This window comes from Rousettus aegyptiacus, unplaced genomic scaffold, assembly GCF_014176215.1.
Source record: "Rousettus aegyptiacus isolate mRouAeg1 unplaced genomic scaffold, mRouAeg1.p scaffold_m13_p_4, whole genome shotgun sequence".
Lineage (NCBI taxonomy): Eukaryota > Metazoa > Chordata > Mammalia > Chiroptera > Pteropodidae > Rousettus > Rousettus aegyptiacus.
In genome coordinates, this window is record NW_023416307.1 from 7,635,486 (window position 1) to 7,650,434 (window position 14,949).

The 14,949-nt window shown below is 45.0% G+C and overlaps 1 protein-coding gene across 7 annotated transcripts in view; it reads left to right on the plus strand.

The window, feature by feature from the left end:
* Positions 1-14,949, plus strand: part of TIAM1 (TIAM Rac1 associated GEF 1) — a 321,420-nt gene that overhangs the window by 199,244 nt on the left and 107,227 nt on the right. For all 7 annotated transcript variants that reach the window (XM_016162370.2, XM_016162369.2, XM_016162372.2 and 4 more), the window contains one exon: positions 4,032-5,005. In XM_016162370.2, the coding sequence (XP_016017856.1) occupies positions 4,043-5,005 (963 nt within the window). In that variant the 5' untranslated portion in view covers positions 4,032-4,042. The remainder of the gene's footprint in view (positions 1-4,031; positions 5,006-14,949) is intronic.

Below are 14,949 nucleotides of genomic sequence, written 5' to 3' on the forward strand. Positions count from 1 at the left end.
CTGCAGGTGGAAGGGGCCCCGAGAGCAGAGAGCATCCTAGGCACCGTGCTGTAGAAGAGTCAGCCTACGCTGTGGTTCACATTGTGGGAACATCCTCGTCCGTGTGTTTTTTTAGAGTTGTATGAATTTTTACATCCTGGATTAGAGTTTATTTTGTCATTCATTCATTCTGTATTTTTTCTACTGAGCACCTGACTACCTTTTCAGGCAGTGTTCTAGGCATCGAGGATATCACAGCGGGCGAGATAAGCAAAACTTGCAGTCTTCCTGAGGCTTAGCTTCTAGTGGGGAAGGAAAGAGAATAAAAAAGACGAGTAAGAGAAATATATTGTTTGTTACGATTGCGATAAGTGCTTGGGGGAGGGTGAGACAAAGAAGCAGGATAAGGAGTGTTAAGCTGTGCGGGTGGGATTGTCATTTTGGATAGACACTACGAAAGGCCTCCCTGAGATCTGCGTCGAGTTCTGAATGAACTGGAGGCAGTAAGCCAGGTAGACAGATGCCTGAAAGAAGAACAGGTGTGGGCCGAGAGAAGAGCATGGGCAAAGGCCCGGCAGCCAGGCCAGGGAAGCCAGGCCTTAGACCGTCGACAAGTGCGGGATGCCAGACCTGAGGTTTAAATACTGAGAGTTGTTCTAACGCTAAAATCTTACCCACTGTCTCCTGCTTAATACCCCTCCCACTAGCTGCCCTGGAAGGGACAAGCCGCTCACATTCTACATTAAGTAAATCCTAGTCTGCAGCTGAGAGTTGAATGAGTTCAAAACTAGTAACGTTTTTCGGTTTGAGATCAAAGACGCTTTCCAGTGCTGTTCGTTTCAGTTGTGACCCTGGCGTTTGCATTTCAGTCTGTCCTCTCCCCGACTTCTGTAGCCCTCTTATCTAGTGACCGTGTGGCGATAACGTTGGTGAGTACCGATCGCTGACCGTTTCCTTTCGTTACGAAAACGCATGAACATTTAATGACTCATTATCATGAGTAGAACACACTAGTCTTGGTCATGGTGACAACGGAAAGTCAGAGCCACTTTCTGCCTGCAGGTTGCTTCCTGATTCACAGGAACAAACAAGGCCTGTACAAGGGTAAAATATAAATCACGTTTTTAAAAATATATTTTTTGAAATTAAGATAAGTGGTAAGGGTTAATTAGGAGAGAACATGGAGAAATTAAGAAGCTGGAAGTAGCTGGCATTTCCATGTGTATGAGAAAAGAATGAGAATTTTCAGTTCACCACTGAAAATGTAGAGCAGGAGTTGTCCCCAAAAGGAGAGATTGTCTGTTGTATTCAGTGAACAGCTTTAATTTTTCATGCATATGTTGTCTCAGTCTGTCCCCGTCCTTAACCTTCCCCACCCCACCCCACCCCACCCCACCCCACCCCACCCCACTAAACACACACACGCACATTGGCCCTCGCGGGGTCTTATTGACCTTTTGGGAAATTAAGGAGTGTTTCAGCAGTCTCCCAAAACTTATTTTTCTTAACTTTAGTTGCTTCGAACTTCCTGCTGACCTTGCTTAGGTCATCCCCTGAGAATTTCTCTTGGTAGGATTTAGGAGATTTGGCATTCATCTCTAAATTCTAGTTCTAAAGATAAAAATGGCTTCTTTCCTACCTTGGCTGGCTGAAAAGAGTCTTGCTACTAAAAAATACTATTAATATAACAGATCCATCAGAGTGATGCATGGAGTGTTGTAATTCTTGAAGGTTGGGGCCATTTCCTTTAGGAAATCTCTCCTGAGGCTTTTAACTTGATTAGTTTTCTTTTGGCAGAAACAAGTCTAACCAGAAATTTGTTGTGGAGAGTATGTCTGTCAATTTGTATTTGCAAACTTTTGATCGGTGTGATGGATGAGGGTACATCCTAGTGTATTCGAGCTGACAGTTTTGCCTCTCTTTCACTCTTTCTCTCATTGTAATTCTTTCCTTTCTTTAAATTAAAATCGATGTAATTCTTAAAATGGGACTGTGGCTAACCCTTGTTCTAAACTTTTCATTATTTATTGGTAAAAACATGTAGATACATCCAGGTATCTTAAACGTATACTTAAAAAAAAAATCAAGAACTCTGGGAAATTGGTCATGGCATTCATTGACCAGTTGGGATCCTGGCTTTTGCCGCTTCAGTAACCCTAGTGACTGTGGTAATTACGTTGGTGAGGTACTGATCACCGACCTTTAGTAACATAATTTAGTGTCACTAAAATGCTTATTCATTTTACTTAAAAAAAAAATGTAGCCCATGATATTCTTAGGAATGTCGATAACATCATGGTCATGCATGGATGGTTGATCTTTTTGTTTTTCCTCTTTTGAGTTGAGTTTTCTTTTTTTTTTTCCTTTTTTTTTTTTTTTTTTTCTTTTTAAAGATGCCAGCCAGAGAGGCATACACTTATGGCTCTGAAACATATTTGCTACCAGTGAAAAGGAGAGTCTCTGTCTCGGAAAGTTCTGAGAATCACATGATGTTTGTGACCTGGTAGGGAATATTCCAGTATGGGAATAGCTGAACATCTGGTGTTTGTATGAGTTATTCCTGAACTAGATGGAACATTAAATGGAGGTTTTTCTCTTCCTGTTGCCACAAATTTCATTTTGGTCAAGATGCGCTTGTGAGAGTTCAAGCAACGTTTTAGAGGGAATTGGGGGATTACGGAGTGATTTCCAGATCGATGTGAAGGTGTATTCTCTTCTAGGGTGTTTCTAACCAGAATGGTCCCAGTGAATTCATTCCCTGTTTCCTTCGGTGCCTGTCAGTTTTGGTTTATTATATGCCTTCCCTGGCTAGGATATCATGTTCATGGGAGTAGAGAATGTGCCTGCTCTGTTCACTGCTGCATCTCTAGCTTCTAGAACATGGTAGGTGCTCAGTATATATTTTCTGAATGAATATATAGGTGGTTGAAAGAATTGGCCCAGGGATCTGCCTGGCTACTACGTTTTTCTCTTTTCCTTTTTGGCTATTTCTATGTCTATTTCTATGTGTGTATCTTCAGTGTACAAGATTTGAATGGTATAGAGGAACCGCTTGTGGGGCAAGGAGAATAGGCTAAATAGAGTCACAATTGTTGAGTTTTGAAGATTTTTCTCTTTTCCACTCTGGGTAACAGTTATCTGGTCAGCGAGAGAGACTGGAAAAACGGTAAGGAGGGACTCGAATTAACCTGGGTAGCCCCAAAAGGCTGAGTCACATTGGGTGGTTTTACAGTGCGCGTCTCTGTTTGCAGGGCACTCTGTACCAGATTAATGTTCTCAGGTTGGATTTGCTCCCAGAAATAAACCCATTAGCCTGCTGCTAAGCAGAGAGCGGGGTTTCTATTTTGTTTCGCTCATCTCTCACTTCACGCCCTCTCCTAACTAAAACGCAGGGTTTTCAGAACGCTGTGGAATTAAAGGTAAAAGCGGTTTTTCTTTACGACTTTGATTTATTAGGAAGAGTTGATCGGACTTGCGTCCTGAGTTTTTTCTTTTCGTTTTTGATTTGATTTTTAAGTGTAGATGGAGTCAGAAGGAAGCAGAAAAACCACTGGGAGGGAGGGATGTTATCAAATGTACCTCCGAGTCGCTTCCCCGCCCCCCCCGAAATACATAATATCAAACACATTACTCATTAGGCAGACACCTTGGTTTTCTTTTTAGAGTTTTTGGCTTGCGGATGGGAATAGAACTTTAAATATGTAACTACGTATCTAACTATAGGGAAGAAGACAAGGGTCGCCAGCCTGTGAAACTGTCTGGCATGCCAGGTGGGCAGCGACCCTCCGGGCAAAGCAAGCGTCTTTCTCTAATGATCTTATTTATGCTCTTATTGCACACCCCCGGAGGCGTCATCTCAGTAGATGTTAACTCTCACCTGCTACCGCGTAAGAGTCCAAGTAGCCGCCAGGTGCCTATATATAGGATGCTGCGCCATTACCTGCCAAGCTGTTCGCCTTCCCTGCATGCTGAGCCGTTTCGGTTAAACTGCCCATACCCATTGGTGACTCAATTATACCCTCCTTTCTTTTCTTTCCCCCCTTTTGCTACAGACCATAAAACCATGGGAAACGCAGAAAGTCAAAATGTAGAGCATGAGTTTTATGGAGAAAAGCATGCCAGCCTGGGGCGCAAGCACACGTCCCGCTCGCTGCGCCTGTCGCACAAGGCGCGGCGCACGAGGCACGCCTCCTCCGGGAAGGTGATCCACCGGAACTCCGAAGTGAGCACGCGGTCCAGCAGCACCCCCAGCATCCCCCAGTCCCTGGCCGAAAATGGCCTGGAACCCTTCTCCCAGGAAGGCGCCCTGGAGGACTTCGGGAGCCCCATATGGGTGGACCGCGTGGATATGGGCTTGAGACCCGTGTCTTACACGGATTCTTCTGTCACTCCCAGCGTAGACAGCAGCATCGTCCTCACAGCAGCCTCTGTGCAGAGCATGCCAGACTCGGAGGAGAGCAGGCTTTACGGAGATGACGCTACATACTTGGCTGAGGGAGGCAGGAGACAGCATCCCTGTACATCCAACGGGCCCACGTTCATGGAGACGGCGAGCTTTAAGAAGAAACGCTCCAAATCTGCAGACATCTGGCGGGAGGACAGCCTGGAATTCTCACTTTCTGATCTGAGCCAAGAACATTTAACAAGCAACGAAGAGATCTTGGGTTCCGCGGAAGAGAAAGACTGCGAGGAGGCTCGGGGTATGGAAACCCGGGCGAGCCCGCGGCGGCTCAGCACCTGTCAGCGTGCCAATTCCCTGAGTGACTTGTATGCTCAGAAACCCTCTGCGGTGATGGCAAACGGGGGGCCGAGGGGCAAATTTGCAGGCTACTGTCGGAACTTGGTGTCTGATATCCCCAACCTTGCAAACCACAAGATGCCACCAGCTGCCGCTGAAGAGGCTCTTCCCTACAGTAATTATAACACACTTCCCTGTAGGAAATCTCACTGTCTTTCTGAAGGTGCCACCAACCCACAAATTAGCCATAGCAACAGCATGCAAGGCAGAAGAGCAAAAACAACTCAGGTAAAGTGATTGAAATCTGTTTCAATGTTTTGGAAACGGTGCATGACTTTAGGTGCATGATTTTTGCTCTTAGAAGATTCCTATCTTTATCTATTGGGTTTCACCCGGTTTGCCTGGTGGCTCCTGCAGCTGGTGCTGTTTCTCGAGTATTCATCTCTCTTCTGCTTTGCCCCTCTTCCAGTTTTGTGCTTAAGGGGTGGGGATTAAGAAAAGAGTGGGTGTGTGTGTGTGGGGGGGGTGCTGTGATAGAAGTGGGAATAAAGCTGATAAGTTCATATTGAGAAACTGCCTCTCCAACTCAGATTTTCAAGAGTGTCTTGCTTATCTTAAGCTTCCTTCCTCTCTGACGTGGTCCTGTCAGTGGACAGATGGGCATGGTGGGCTGCGGGACCCTCGGAGCTCCCCTCTTCCGCACTGCAGGTGGGAAGAGGTCCGTCGGAAGCTCGTTGGAGGAGGTGTTTTGGATTCAGGGAGGGCTCTGGTCATCTGTCAGCTTCTCTCGGAAGTTGGCAGGCTCCCTGCCTTACCAGGAGCCATTTCAATTTCCTGTTCCTTGCGATGCAGGCCAGCCCTGTCCCTGGAGGGAGGTGTAATGGAAGGAATAACAGGGGTGGGTTCCAGTTCCTACTTTGCAGCCAGCTAGTAGTTTGACCTTGGGCAAACCCTGACTTCTAGTTGCTCCTTTGGGGAATGGAGGGTAAAGATGTTCAACCAGCCTCCCTCGGTTCTAGGGCATGAGAGAGTGGGTGTAAAACCCTTTTTCAAAGATTTCAAAAGACCTTACTAATGAAAGGAGGACCCATCACCTTAACTGATAATAGTAATTAACATGAGAATGATAACTTGTCAAGCCTACCCTCTACCCTGGTCCTCTTCTGGTTCTGCTGGTCCCTGCAGTGGAATTTCAGGTTTCCTGGCTTGTATTGAGGATGGGTCAGCAGTTTGCAGGATGGTGCTTCAGATCAGAAATCCAGATCGGGCCCGTTTGCCTTGAAGGGCATATCAGCCACCTGGGTGTCCGCTGAGCAGCAGATGTCCTGTGACCTGGCCAGGAGAGGATGGTACCACAACTTCTGACCTTGCTCCAGTGCAAGTCAAACCGGGATTTTGAGGTTCAGTTCTCTTGGGAAGGGAGTGGGTCTAAATATAGTGGATGGATGGTGGGGGGTGAGGCGAAGAATATTGGCATTAGACTATCGGTTCTTGTTCAAGAACAGGTTTTTTATTTTTATTTTTATTTTTTTTTCAAAACTCAGGTTTCAGATTTTATTTTGGAATTTTAAATTGCCATATATAAGTCAGCTGGGGATATAGAATTTTTTCTTTTTACTACTCTAGATGTTTATTAGATAATCAAAACTTATTATATATTCACCCAGGTTTATATAGATGAAAGGAGTCTGTGTTTGACCTTTTCTCCCCTTTTTTCAAAAAAAAAAAGTAATTGTGGTAAAAATACACATAACGTTACCATCGGAACCGTGTGTAACCATTCGTTCAGGGGTGCGGCCATCACCACCATCCGTCTTCAGATCCCTTTTCATCTTGCAGAACTGAAACTCTGTACCCACTAAACGCCCACTCCCCATTTCTCCCTGCCCCAGCCCCTGGCAACCATTAATCCACTTTCTGTCTCGATGGAGTTGACTACTTGAGGTCCCACATATAAGGGAATCATGTCTTTTTGTGGCCGGCTTATTTCTCTCAGTATAACATCTGAAGGTTCATCTGTGTTGTAACATGTGTCCGAATTTCCTTCCTTTTTTAAGACTAAATAATATTCCATCGTACGTCCATGCCACTTTATTTATTTATTTATTTATTTATTTATTTATTTATTTTTTACATGCATTCATTTGTTGGAGGGCAAGTTTTGCTGATGGTGTCCAAGCCAGGCATCCTGGATCCACCTCTTTTTACCTGGGTGACACTGGGCAAAATTTTTAAGTCTCTTGAAGCCTAATTTCTTCCTCGGTTAAATTAGGGATAATAGAATCATAATAAGGCTTTTTGAGAAAGCGTAATGAGATAGCGTGTAACGCACAGGGCCTGGGTCCTTTGGGAACAGCCGGGAAGGAAAGACGCGTTAGTTGTTGTAACATTCCTTTTTATTAGTAGCGTGATATTTATTGGTTGAGGATGCAGAGTAGTTTGGCATTTACATCAAAATTTCTGGTGTTTTAGGAGTAAGGTTGTTAAAAGGCCGACTCTGCCCAGAGAAGGTGAGTGTGCAGCTTGTTTCTTAGATGCACTACCTGAATTTTTACCCATCTCTTCTGAAGCGCGGTTGAAATGATAGAAATGACTGAATAACCCCCTGTGGTCCCCCTGCCTGTACCCCGTGTGGGCTATTCCTGCACTGTCAGTTTGACAGGTGAGATAGGCGACCTATTAAATGGTTTCCTGAAGGGCACTGAGACTCTGTCTTTAGGACATTTCCAGCTTGGCTTTGCTTCAGAGAAATCGTCCACTGGCCCTCAGAATTTAGAGGAGAATTTAGACAGAGTGTTGAAAGAAAAACGTCATCTGCGATGGCCATGTTTACTTGAAACAATGCTAAGTTAGCGTGCTGTAAGACTCGAGAGGGCTGCCTGGCTGTTTTCTGGCTCTCTGTCTCCACGTCTCCGATGTTGTGGACAGTTGGGCCTCTGCTTCAGCCCAAACCCCACTGATAGGGCTGTGAGCCTTTGAGTCACAGCTAAGAGGGACAGAACAGAGCTCCCCTTCCGAGCCAGCAGCACTGGATGCTCTCACAAGTAATTAATTGTTACATGAAATTTTCATTCTTTGGCTTGCCATCTTCTAAAATTGTTAATGTATGGAAGTGAGATCATCTGAATATGGTATCTCATAAAGTCACTGCTTAGGCAGCTTAATGTAATGCAAAGTGCAACAGAGTAGGAATCCTAAGAAGGACATTTGCATCCTGGCTCACTCCTTACTGACCTTGGGCAAGTCAAGTGGCTCTGTCTCCTCGGAGCTGCAGGCTCCTGAGTCTCTGTCCAGGGTGAGCAATACCAGCCTCCGACAGGGCCGGCAGGAGAAAATGGGATACCATGCATGCCAGCCTTCCGTGGAGTCCGTGAAATGAATGGAAGTATTATTTCCCTATCAACTTTGTGTGTTGAGTGAGGATTTTTAATGACTTGAAACAAACCCCAGAGTTATGCACAACACTACCCAGCCCGCCCACACTTCCTAGTCTAAGTTTGGCTCATCCAACTCGATTTCTTGAGAACCCACTATGTTGCAAACGGTGTATTTTAAGAAGCAGTGGGTGGGGAAGCTTCCTTGAATGAATATATATATATATATATATATATATATATATATATATTCATATATTTTTTTTTTGGTGAAAGTTTCTGACCCAGGGGACCTGATCTTCAGAGAGCTTCAAAGGCTGTAGATATTCTAGTCTCCTCATCTGCGCTGGTGATGTAGTTGAATCTCTAATTGTCCTGTCAGTAGTTTTACTCCCAGAAAAACCTTCCTGGCAGACGTCTGGCCCGAGAGCATGGCTTCTATAGCTGGGAGCAAATAATTATTATCCGAAGTTCTTTTTATTTGAAAAGGATCAGAAAAAGAGTTTTTGACCATTCGTCCTGTTCTTGTGCTTGTTCAGCAGTTGGACGCATGGCTGAAACATGAAGGCGCTGGAATTCGTATTTTCGCTGTAAGAAGCGATGCATGTTATGTGTCTGCCGCATAGTAGGTGCCGAGGCACTGTGTGTTTAATTCAGTACATTGGAGCCTGTGTACGCACACCATGCATGAAAGCTTGCCTTGCGAGTCAGTCCGGCGTTCCCTTTTGGGAGTGTTTCTCCATACTGTTTGAAGCAGGGTTTATTTGTGTGATTGCCCCTTGACGTGATTGATACCCCATTGGTCTTTGGCTGCACTTTGCACTCCCGATATCCCCATGGTTAGTGGACAGAGTTGGCAGCCAGGTGTTTTGCGGAGAAGCGGGTCTGAAGTCCAGCAGATCTGAGCTTGTGAGTTTGTGCCCTGTCACCAGTTGGTTATGTCACCTGGATGGATCTCGGGGCCTCTTTGTTGAGGCTAACGTGAGAGTTCCACATGGGAATGAAGGTAGAACTCCTGGCACAGTGTCTTGCACATAATAGCAGCTCAGTGAATGATGGTTATTGGTCACGATGGAAAATTTGGCTTAATAGTTTAGAGTTTAGCTCTCCTGTATCTCTGAGACTTTCAGCAGGTGAAGTGCAGAGAGAAAACTGCCGTCTGATGAGGCGTCATTTAGCCAGGTTCTGTGCTGCAAAGGGAAGCCCTGGCTTGGAACCACTGTGTATAACTTGTGAGGAGAGCTTCAGTCATCCGCTCAGGAAGGAACGTGAGCCGCTCTCTCTCGAGCGCCTCAAGGAGCCGCAGCCTTGGGAGAGCAGCAAAGGGGCCCTTGTCACAGATCCCTGAGGACCTGTGATGCTGTCGATGAGATCTGTGTGTTTGTCCCCTTTCTGACCACCTCAGTGGTCCAGAAATTCTTCACACTATATTATGGACTGGGAATGTGGTAAGGCAGAGCTCTCGGTCAGAGCTTACGGCCCTTGTGGGCCACTGACGAATGCGTTTGAGCCTCATTTTGAGTTGCCAACTCACAAATCATCTCTCTACCCAACTCCATCACTTCTCCGAAGGAGGAAGTGGATCTAGAAACATTAGATGACGAGGTCTCACAGCTGGATTAAAATCCAGGCCTTCTGACTCTCAGATCAGAACCCTGTGCTCCAACAGGTTTCAGCTTACATGTTCCTGAATATTAAGATCAGAACCCTCAGTTCTGGTACAAAGGCAAAAAAGCGTTGTTGACTGAAAATAAAATAGTGACCGCCCACTACTGCGGCTGAAAACAGGGATGACTCGGGAGGTGACCGTGGCGATTTTAGAAGTCACGCCTGAGGTTTCCTTCCTTGAATAAATATCAAGTGATAGGATTGGTGATTCCAGCAAGATCCACCACCATCAGTAAGAGAATCTTGATTCCTTAGAACAATTTTGTTGATTTTTTTTTTTTTTTAAATCTTGCTTTGTTTTACAACTTAGCTTAAATGACCCTGGAATAAGTATTTTCTCCAAGCTGAAAATTGTCATTACCATCCAAGAGATTCTTAAGCCTTAGTCTCAGACTCCTTTGAGAATCGAATGAAAAATTTGGACCTTTTCCTGAGACAAACACATGGACCACCCTTCCTTGTATAGTTTTAGCAGCTCCGTGGGTCCCACCAAGTCCATGGAGAAGCCTCCGGTTAAGAACCTCGGGGGAAACAAAATATTTTCATATAAAATCCATTAAAAAAAAAAAAAAGAAAGAAAAAAGCTTCTCTTCCCTTCTCTTTTCTCTCTTTTTTTTTTTTTTTTTTTTGCTCTCCTCTTGATCTTTTTTTCTGGCATGTAAGTTAAGCAACGAGGTGTTTATTTTGAAAATGAGCCCATTCATTTTCAACAAGAGTACCCATCTCTTTGCCAAAATCTTCTTTTGGGGAGTGAGAGGGTGGGTAGGTAGTTGAGGGATGGCTTATATCAGCCATTCTCTTAAAAAGTATTGCAGACTCCAAGGAGCTTCTGTTCATCTGGGTCATATCTATAAATATCTGTCGTATTAGAAATTGAAACAGACATGCAAAAAATGCTTATTGATTCATTTGAAAATAGGAGCAATAAATACATTGTATGTTCACGTAGGTTATTTAAGATATTTAATTTTCTAAAATAAAAATGAATGAGAAGAGAGGCATTTGCAAATCTCTACATGTTCTGGCTTAAGAGAAGACGCTGGCCTCGTATCTCCTGCATTCACTCTCTTGTGATATGCTGTTTTGCTTGGACTAGATGAGGAAAGTCTGGCCTCTTAACACTTAAATGGAAAAGGGAGGGATTTAGGGACCCCCTGAAATTATCTGAGGATATTTGGTCTACACTCTGAGAGTTGCTCATTTATGCTAGTATAGGTTGGGGAAATTCGGAGTTTTGAAAAGTGCCTTTTTAGTTTACTACGTGAGGAGATGAAAGTTTGTGTCCTTTGATGCAAACTATGTCACGACAATTGAAATTGCTGCTGGTTTCCTAGCGTAACTGAGGAGGAAGGGCTGGAATCGGGAGCTTAGAGCCCCTCAGCCAGCTTGCTGTGGACCTTGGGGAGCTTCGGCAGGCAGCCCAGGGAAGAACTAGGAGACACCCACAGGCTTTTTAGCTGTCATTTGGGCCCATTTTGCTTTGGACCACCCATGGACAGAATATTTAGTTTGGGCCATAAAACGGCCAATATGGCTTTCTTATTTCCTCTACTTAAAAAAAAAAAAATTTTTTTTTTTAATGAACTCTCATTTTATCCATAAAAGACATAAACCTGGATAGCTCGAAGATGGCAAAGCTTATAAGCTCTACGCTTAGGACTTGTCACCTCAACTTTAGTTGAGTGTGAGCTGAAGCTGGAAATAACTAAACCTTTAAATCAAACTGAAACGTATTCCATGAGGAACCGTTTTCCTTGTTTTGAGATTATGGTGGAAAATTAACAGCAGCTAAGTCATTCAACAATTTTTTTTTTTTTTTTTTAAAGTGCCTACCCCATGCCAGACACTATTCTTAGAACTTCGGATGTCTCAAGGTGAAAAGGTCCCTGAGCTCGTGGAGCTAGTTAGGGGCAAGGGAGGGGTGTGTATGCAGAAAACGATTAGCATAATAAGTACATGACATGCTGTGGGAAAAAGACAGAAAAAGGCAAGGAAAAGGTGGTGGGGGATGTGGGTGGCAATTTCAGGTCTGCCCCTTGGGAGTGCAGACTTGGGAAGGGACTTGAAGGAGAGAGGGCGTTGGCCATTGATTCGGAAGGTGGGAGCAAGCCCTGTGCCTTTGGGGAAGATGGAAAGGCAGATGGTGTGGCTGGAGCAGAGATGGGGCTGGGAAAGGGGGTGCCACAGAGATGCTGGTATGGCGGCTTGAGTGGGGAGAGAGAAGGCTTCCAGCTGTGGGAAGGAGGGACGTGAGCTGAGCCTCGAAGCATCGGTATTCGTGGAAGCAAGAAAGGTTGGGCGCACGCCCTCGGATGAGTCCTTCCTTTTCGCCGGTGGCTAAGGGCATCCAACGCTCGAATGCTCAGGCTGGACATTTGTGGAGTGACTTGAATGACAGCGTGAGGAGCCCTCCGCATTGCTGCTGGGAGGCTGACCCAGCAATGAATGGTGTGCAGAGCGGATTAGTGGAAGAAAGAGCGAAGAGAGAGCTTGTTGCTGAACCAGGGTATGGCGCTAGGAAAGGAAGGAGAAGTTCTGGGTACGCAATGTATCATGAGGTAGCCAGGAAGGGTGACCACAGACAAGGTTTGAGGCTCTTACAGATGAAAGGAGAGAAGACGATGACTCAGTAACTTAGACACCGAGCACTCTCCAACCTGGAGTTACCCGAAGCAACCTTTCGAGCATTTGCCGACTTTCTTCTGAGTCCCTTTTTAGCGATAGTTAAGAACTTTGGTTCCAGAGATTGTAACTGAGAGAAACTTTGAGTCACTCCCGCTGGGAGTCATTAGAGAAAGGGAATGGGCGTCGGAAACAAAAGATTTGCTTTGGGGAAGGAAGGAGAGGGAAGGCTTCTAGAAATGCCTCTGAGGGAGATAGGACACCTGTAGAAGGGGCTGATAGTGGGAGGCCTAGGAGGTGGAATTTACACACTTCAGAACTAAAGATTTAAAAAGGCACTGGACGTTTGGGTAGGGAGTGAAACAAAAGCCTAACAATGGTGGGAAACTGATATCGTAATATATTTAGCAAATCAGAATGGCGATGGTTAGTAACGGTGGCCAGTAGTTACTAATTTATCGTGTAAAAGAAAATCACCATTTTCTTAGTTTATTGTGCTGTTTTGTGAGTATGAAAATACTTATAAGGGACTTCATAAGCTCTCAGCAGCCTCAGTCTGCCTATCTATTTTTCCCATGAGACCTCGTTTTTCTCCCAGTTCTCAGAAATGAACAACCTTTCTTGCGTGTTAGTGCAGAAAGTTAGTGGTAACGAAGGTCAGACGGTGCCTTCTCTTCCTGGGCCCGGATGTAAGTAAAGCTGATGATGGAAATTATGGTAATTAACGTTAACATTTTGACAGATACCATGCGCTCAGCACAGTTCTGGGAACTTTCGTTGGGTTAACTCGGTCTCACAGCACCTTACGAAATTCCTTAAAGAGTAGATAACTATTTTCATCCCCATTATGGTACAGAGTGGTTCAGAGTGACTTGTCTAGAGTTGATATCTGTAGTGCTGAGAGCACCAAGGAAGAATGCACTGAGACTATACCGAGTGTGCCAAGGAGAGAACATGGAGAATCAGAGACTGTTCACGTGTGTGCAAATGTGTGTGTGTGTTGGGAGGGGAGGAGGGACTTATATTTCGGGGATAAGAAAATGAGAAACCAGAGGAAGAATATTTTAGAATTTAATAAGGCAGAAGTTGTTCTAATTCAAAGCTTCTGCAGATCCAAATTTCCTCATCCTGCTGAGATTCCGTGAACTCTCTCCTCCGCTATATTTGACTTCTCTGTGGAGGTGTATTAAAGGGAAGGTGGATTCATCAGGGAAATGAAACCAAGTAACCAACAAAATAGTTTCTAATTGCATTTGCATCATAACTGCAAGTGGCCAGTTGGTCCTGCTAGTTTCTGAATTGTCCCGGGGCCCTCAAATTTTGTAGCTAGTTGCCTTTTCAAAATTGCGTTCACTCATCATTAACACAGAAAACCTGTCCCTCAGTACGGTTGACCTTTGAACAACGTGGGGGTTGGGGTGCCCAACCTCCTGCTCAGCCGAAAATCCATGTATAACTTTTGACTCACTAAACTTCACTGTTAATAGCCTACTGTTGATTGGATGCCTTAGCAATAACATAAACAGTTGATCAACACATATTTATATGTTATATGTATTATACACTTTTTAAAAACAACTAGAGATGAGAAAATGTTAAGAAAATTATAAGGAAGAGAAAGTACATTTATAGTATTTACTGAAAAAAAAAGTGTCTGTCTATAAGTCGGCCTGCTCGGTTCAAACCCTAGTCGTTCAAGGATCACTTGTGTTTGTAAGTCGCCTGTGTTAACAACTTGAGCTTTGCCACAATGCGTCCGGTTTTCGAGGCAGTGAAAACAGGCTTTGAATTTGCCTCTTCCCTCCTCCGATGTAGACTGGAGCTCATTTCAGCATTCGTTGCCCAGCTAAAGTGACGAGGAGGACCCTGGCCCAGCAGCTGTTGAGTGTTCCGAGCTCCAGCTGGCCACTTGTGCCTCCAGTCGGAAAGCGGATATATGCTCGTGCTGGGGACCTGCCAATGGAATGGCAGCCGACGAGTGCGCTCAAAATCCGGCTGGGCGGATTCGTCCTGCGAGCGGAGGCTTTAGAGCCTCTACCCACCCCGTGAATGCTGTTTATAATCAGAAGCCTCTTCAGTGGAGTGTTTCTAACACGGAGAGTTTATTTTGAGCTGTTTTCAGGAAAATTGCTGACTGGATCATGCACCACGTTGGGAGTTACTTTGTCTAGCTCGGGTCTTAACCATTTTCCTTGATCGCCTTTGACTTTTGGGTTAAAATTCAGTATTTGGTGCAATATGCTAGGACCAATCAGACGCTAAGATGTCTAACTGGATAAGAAGGAACATACCTTGCTTTTGCTACAAAGACCGCTGGGGCTCCTGTGGGACTCTTCTCCTGAATTCCGTCTGCAGGGAGGAGCGGGGAGGGGTGGGGTTCCGAGTGCAGGGAGGATCAGGTTTCTCAGTGTCTGAGACTGAGGTGGGGAGGAGGAGGAGCGCTTCTGGAAGATGACCACGAGGAATGTTGGCATCACAGTGACGCTGCCTTTCCTCTGAGCTGTCGAAATCACAGAGAGGCGTGCAGCCTGGCATCTGAGAATGATGGGTGTTCGAGGTACAGCCTCA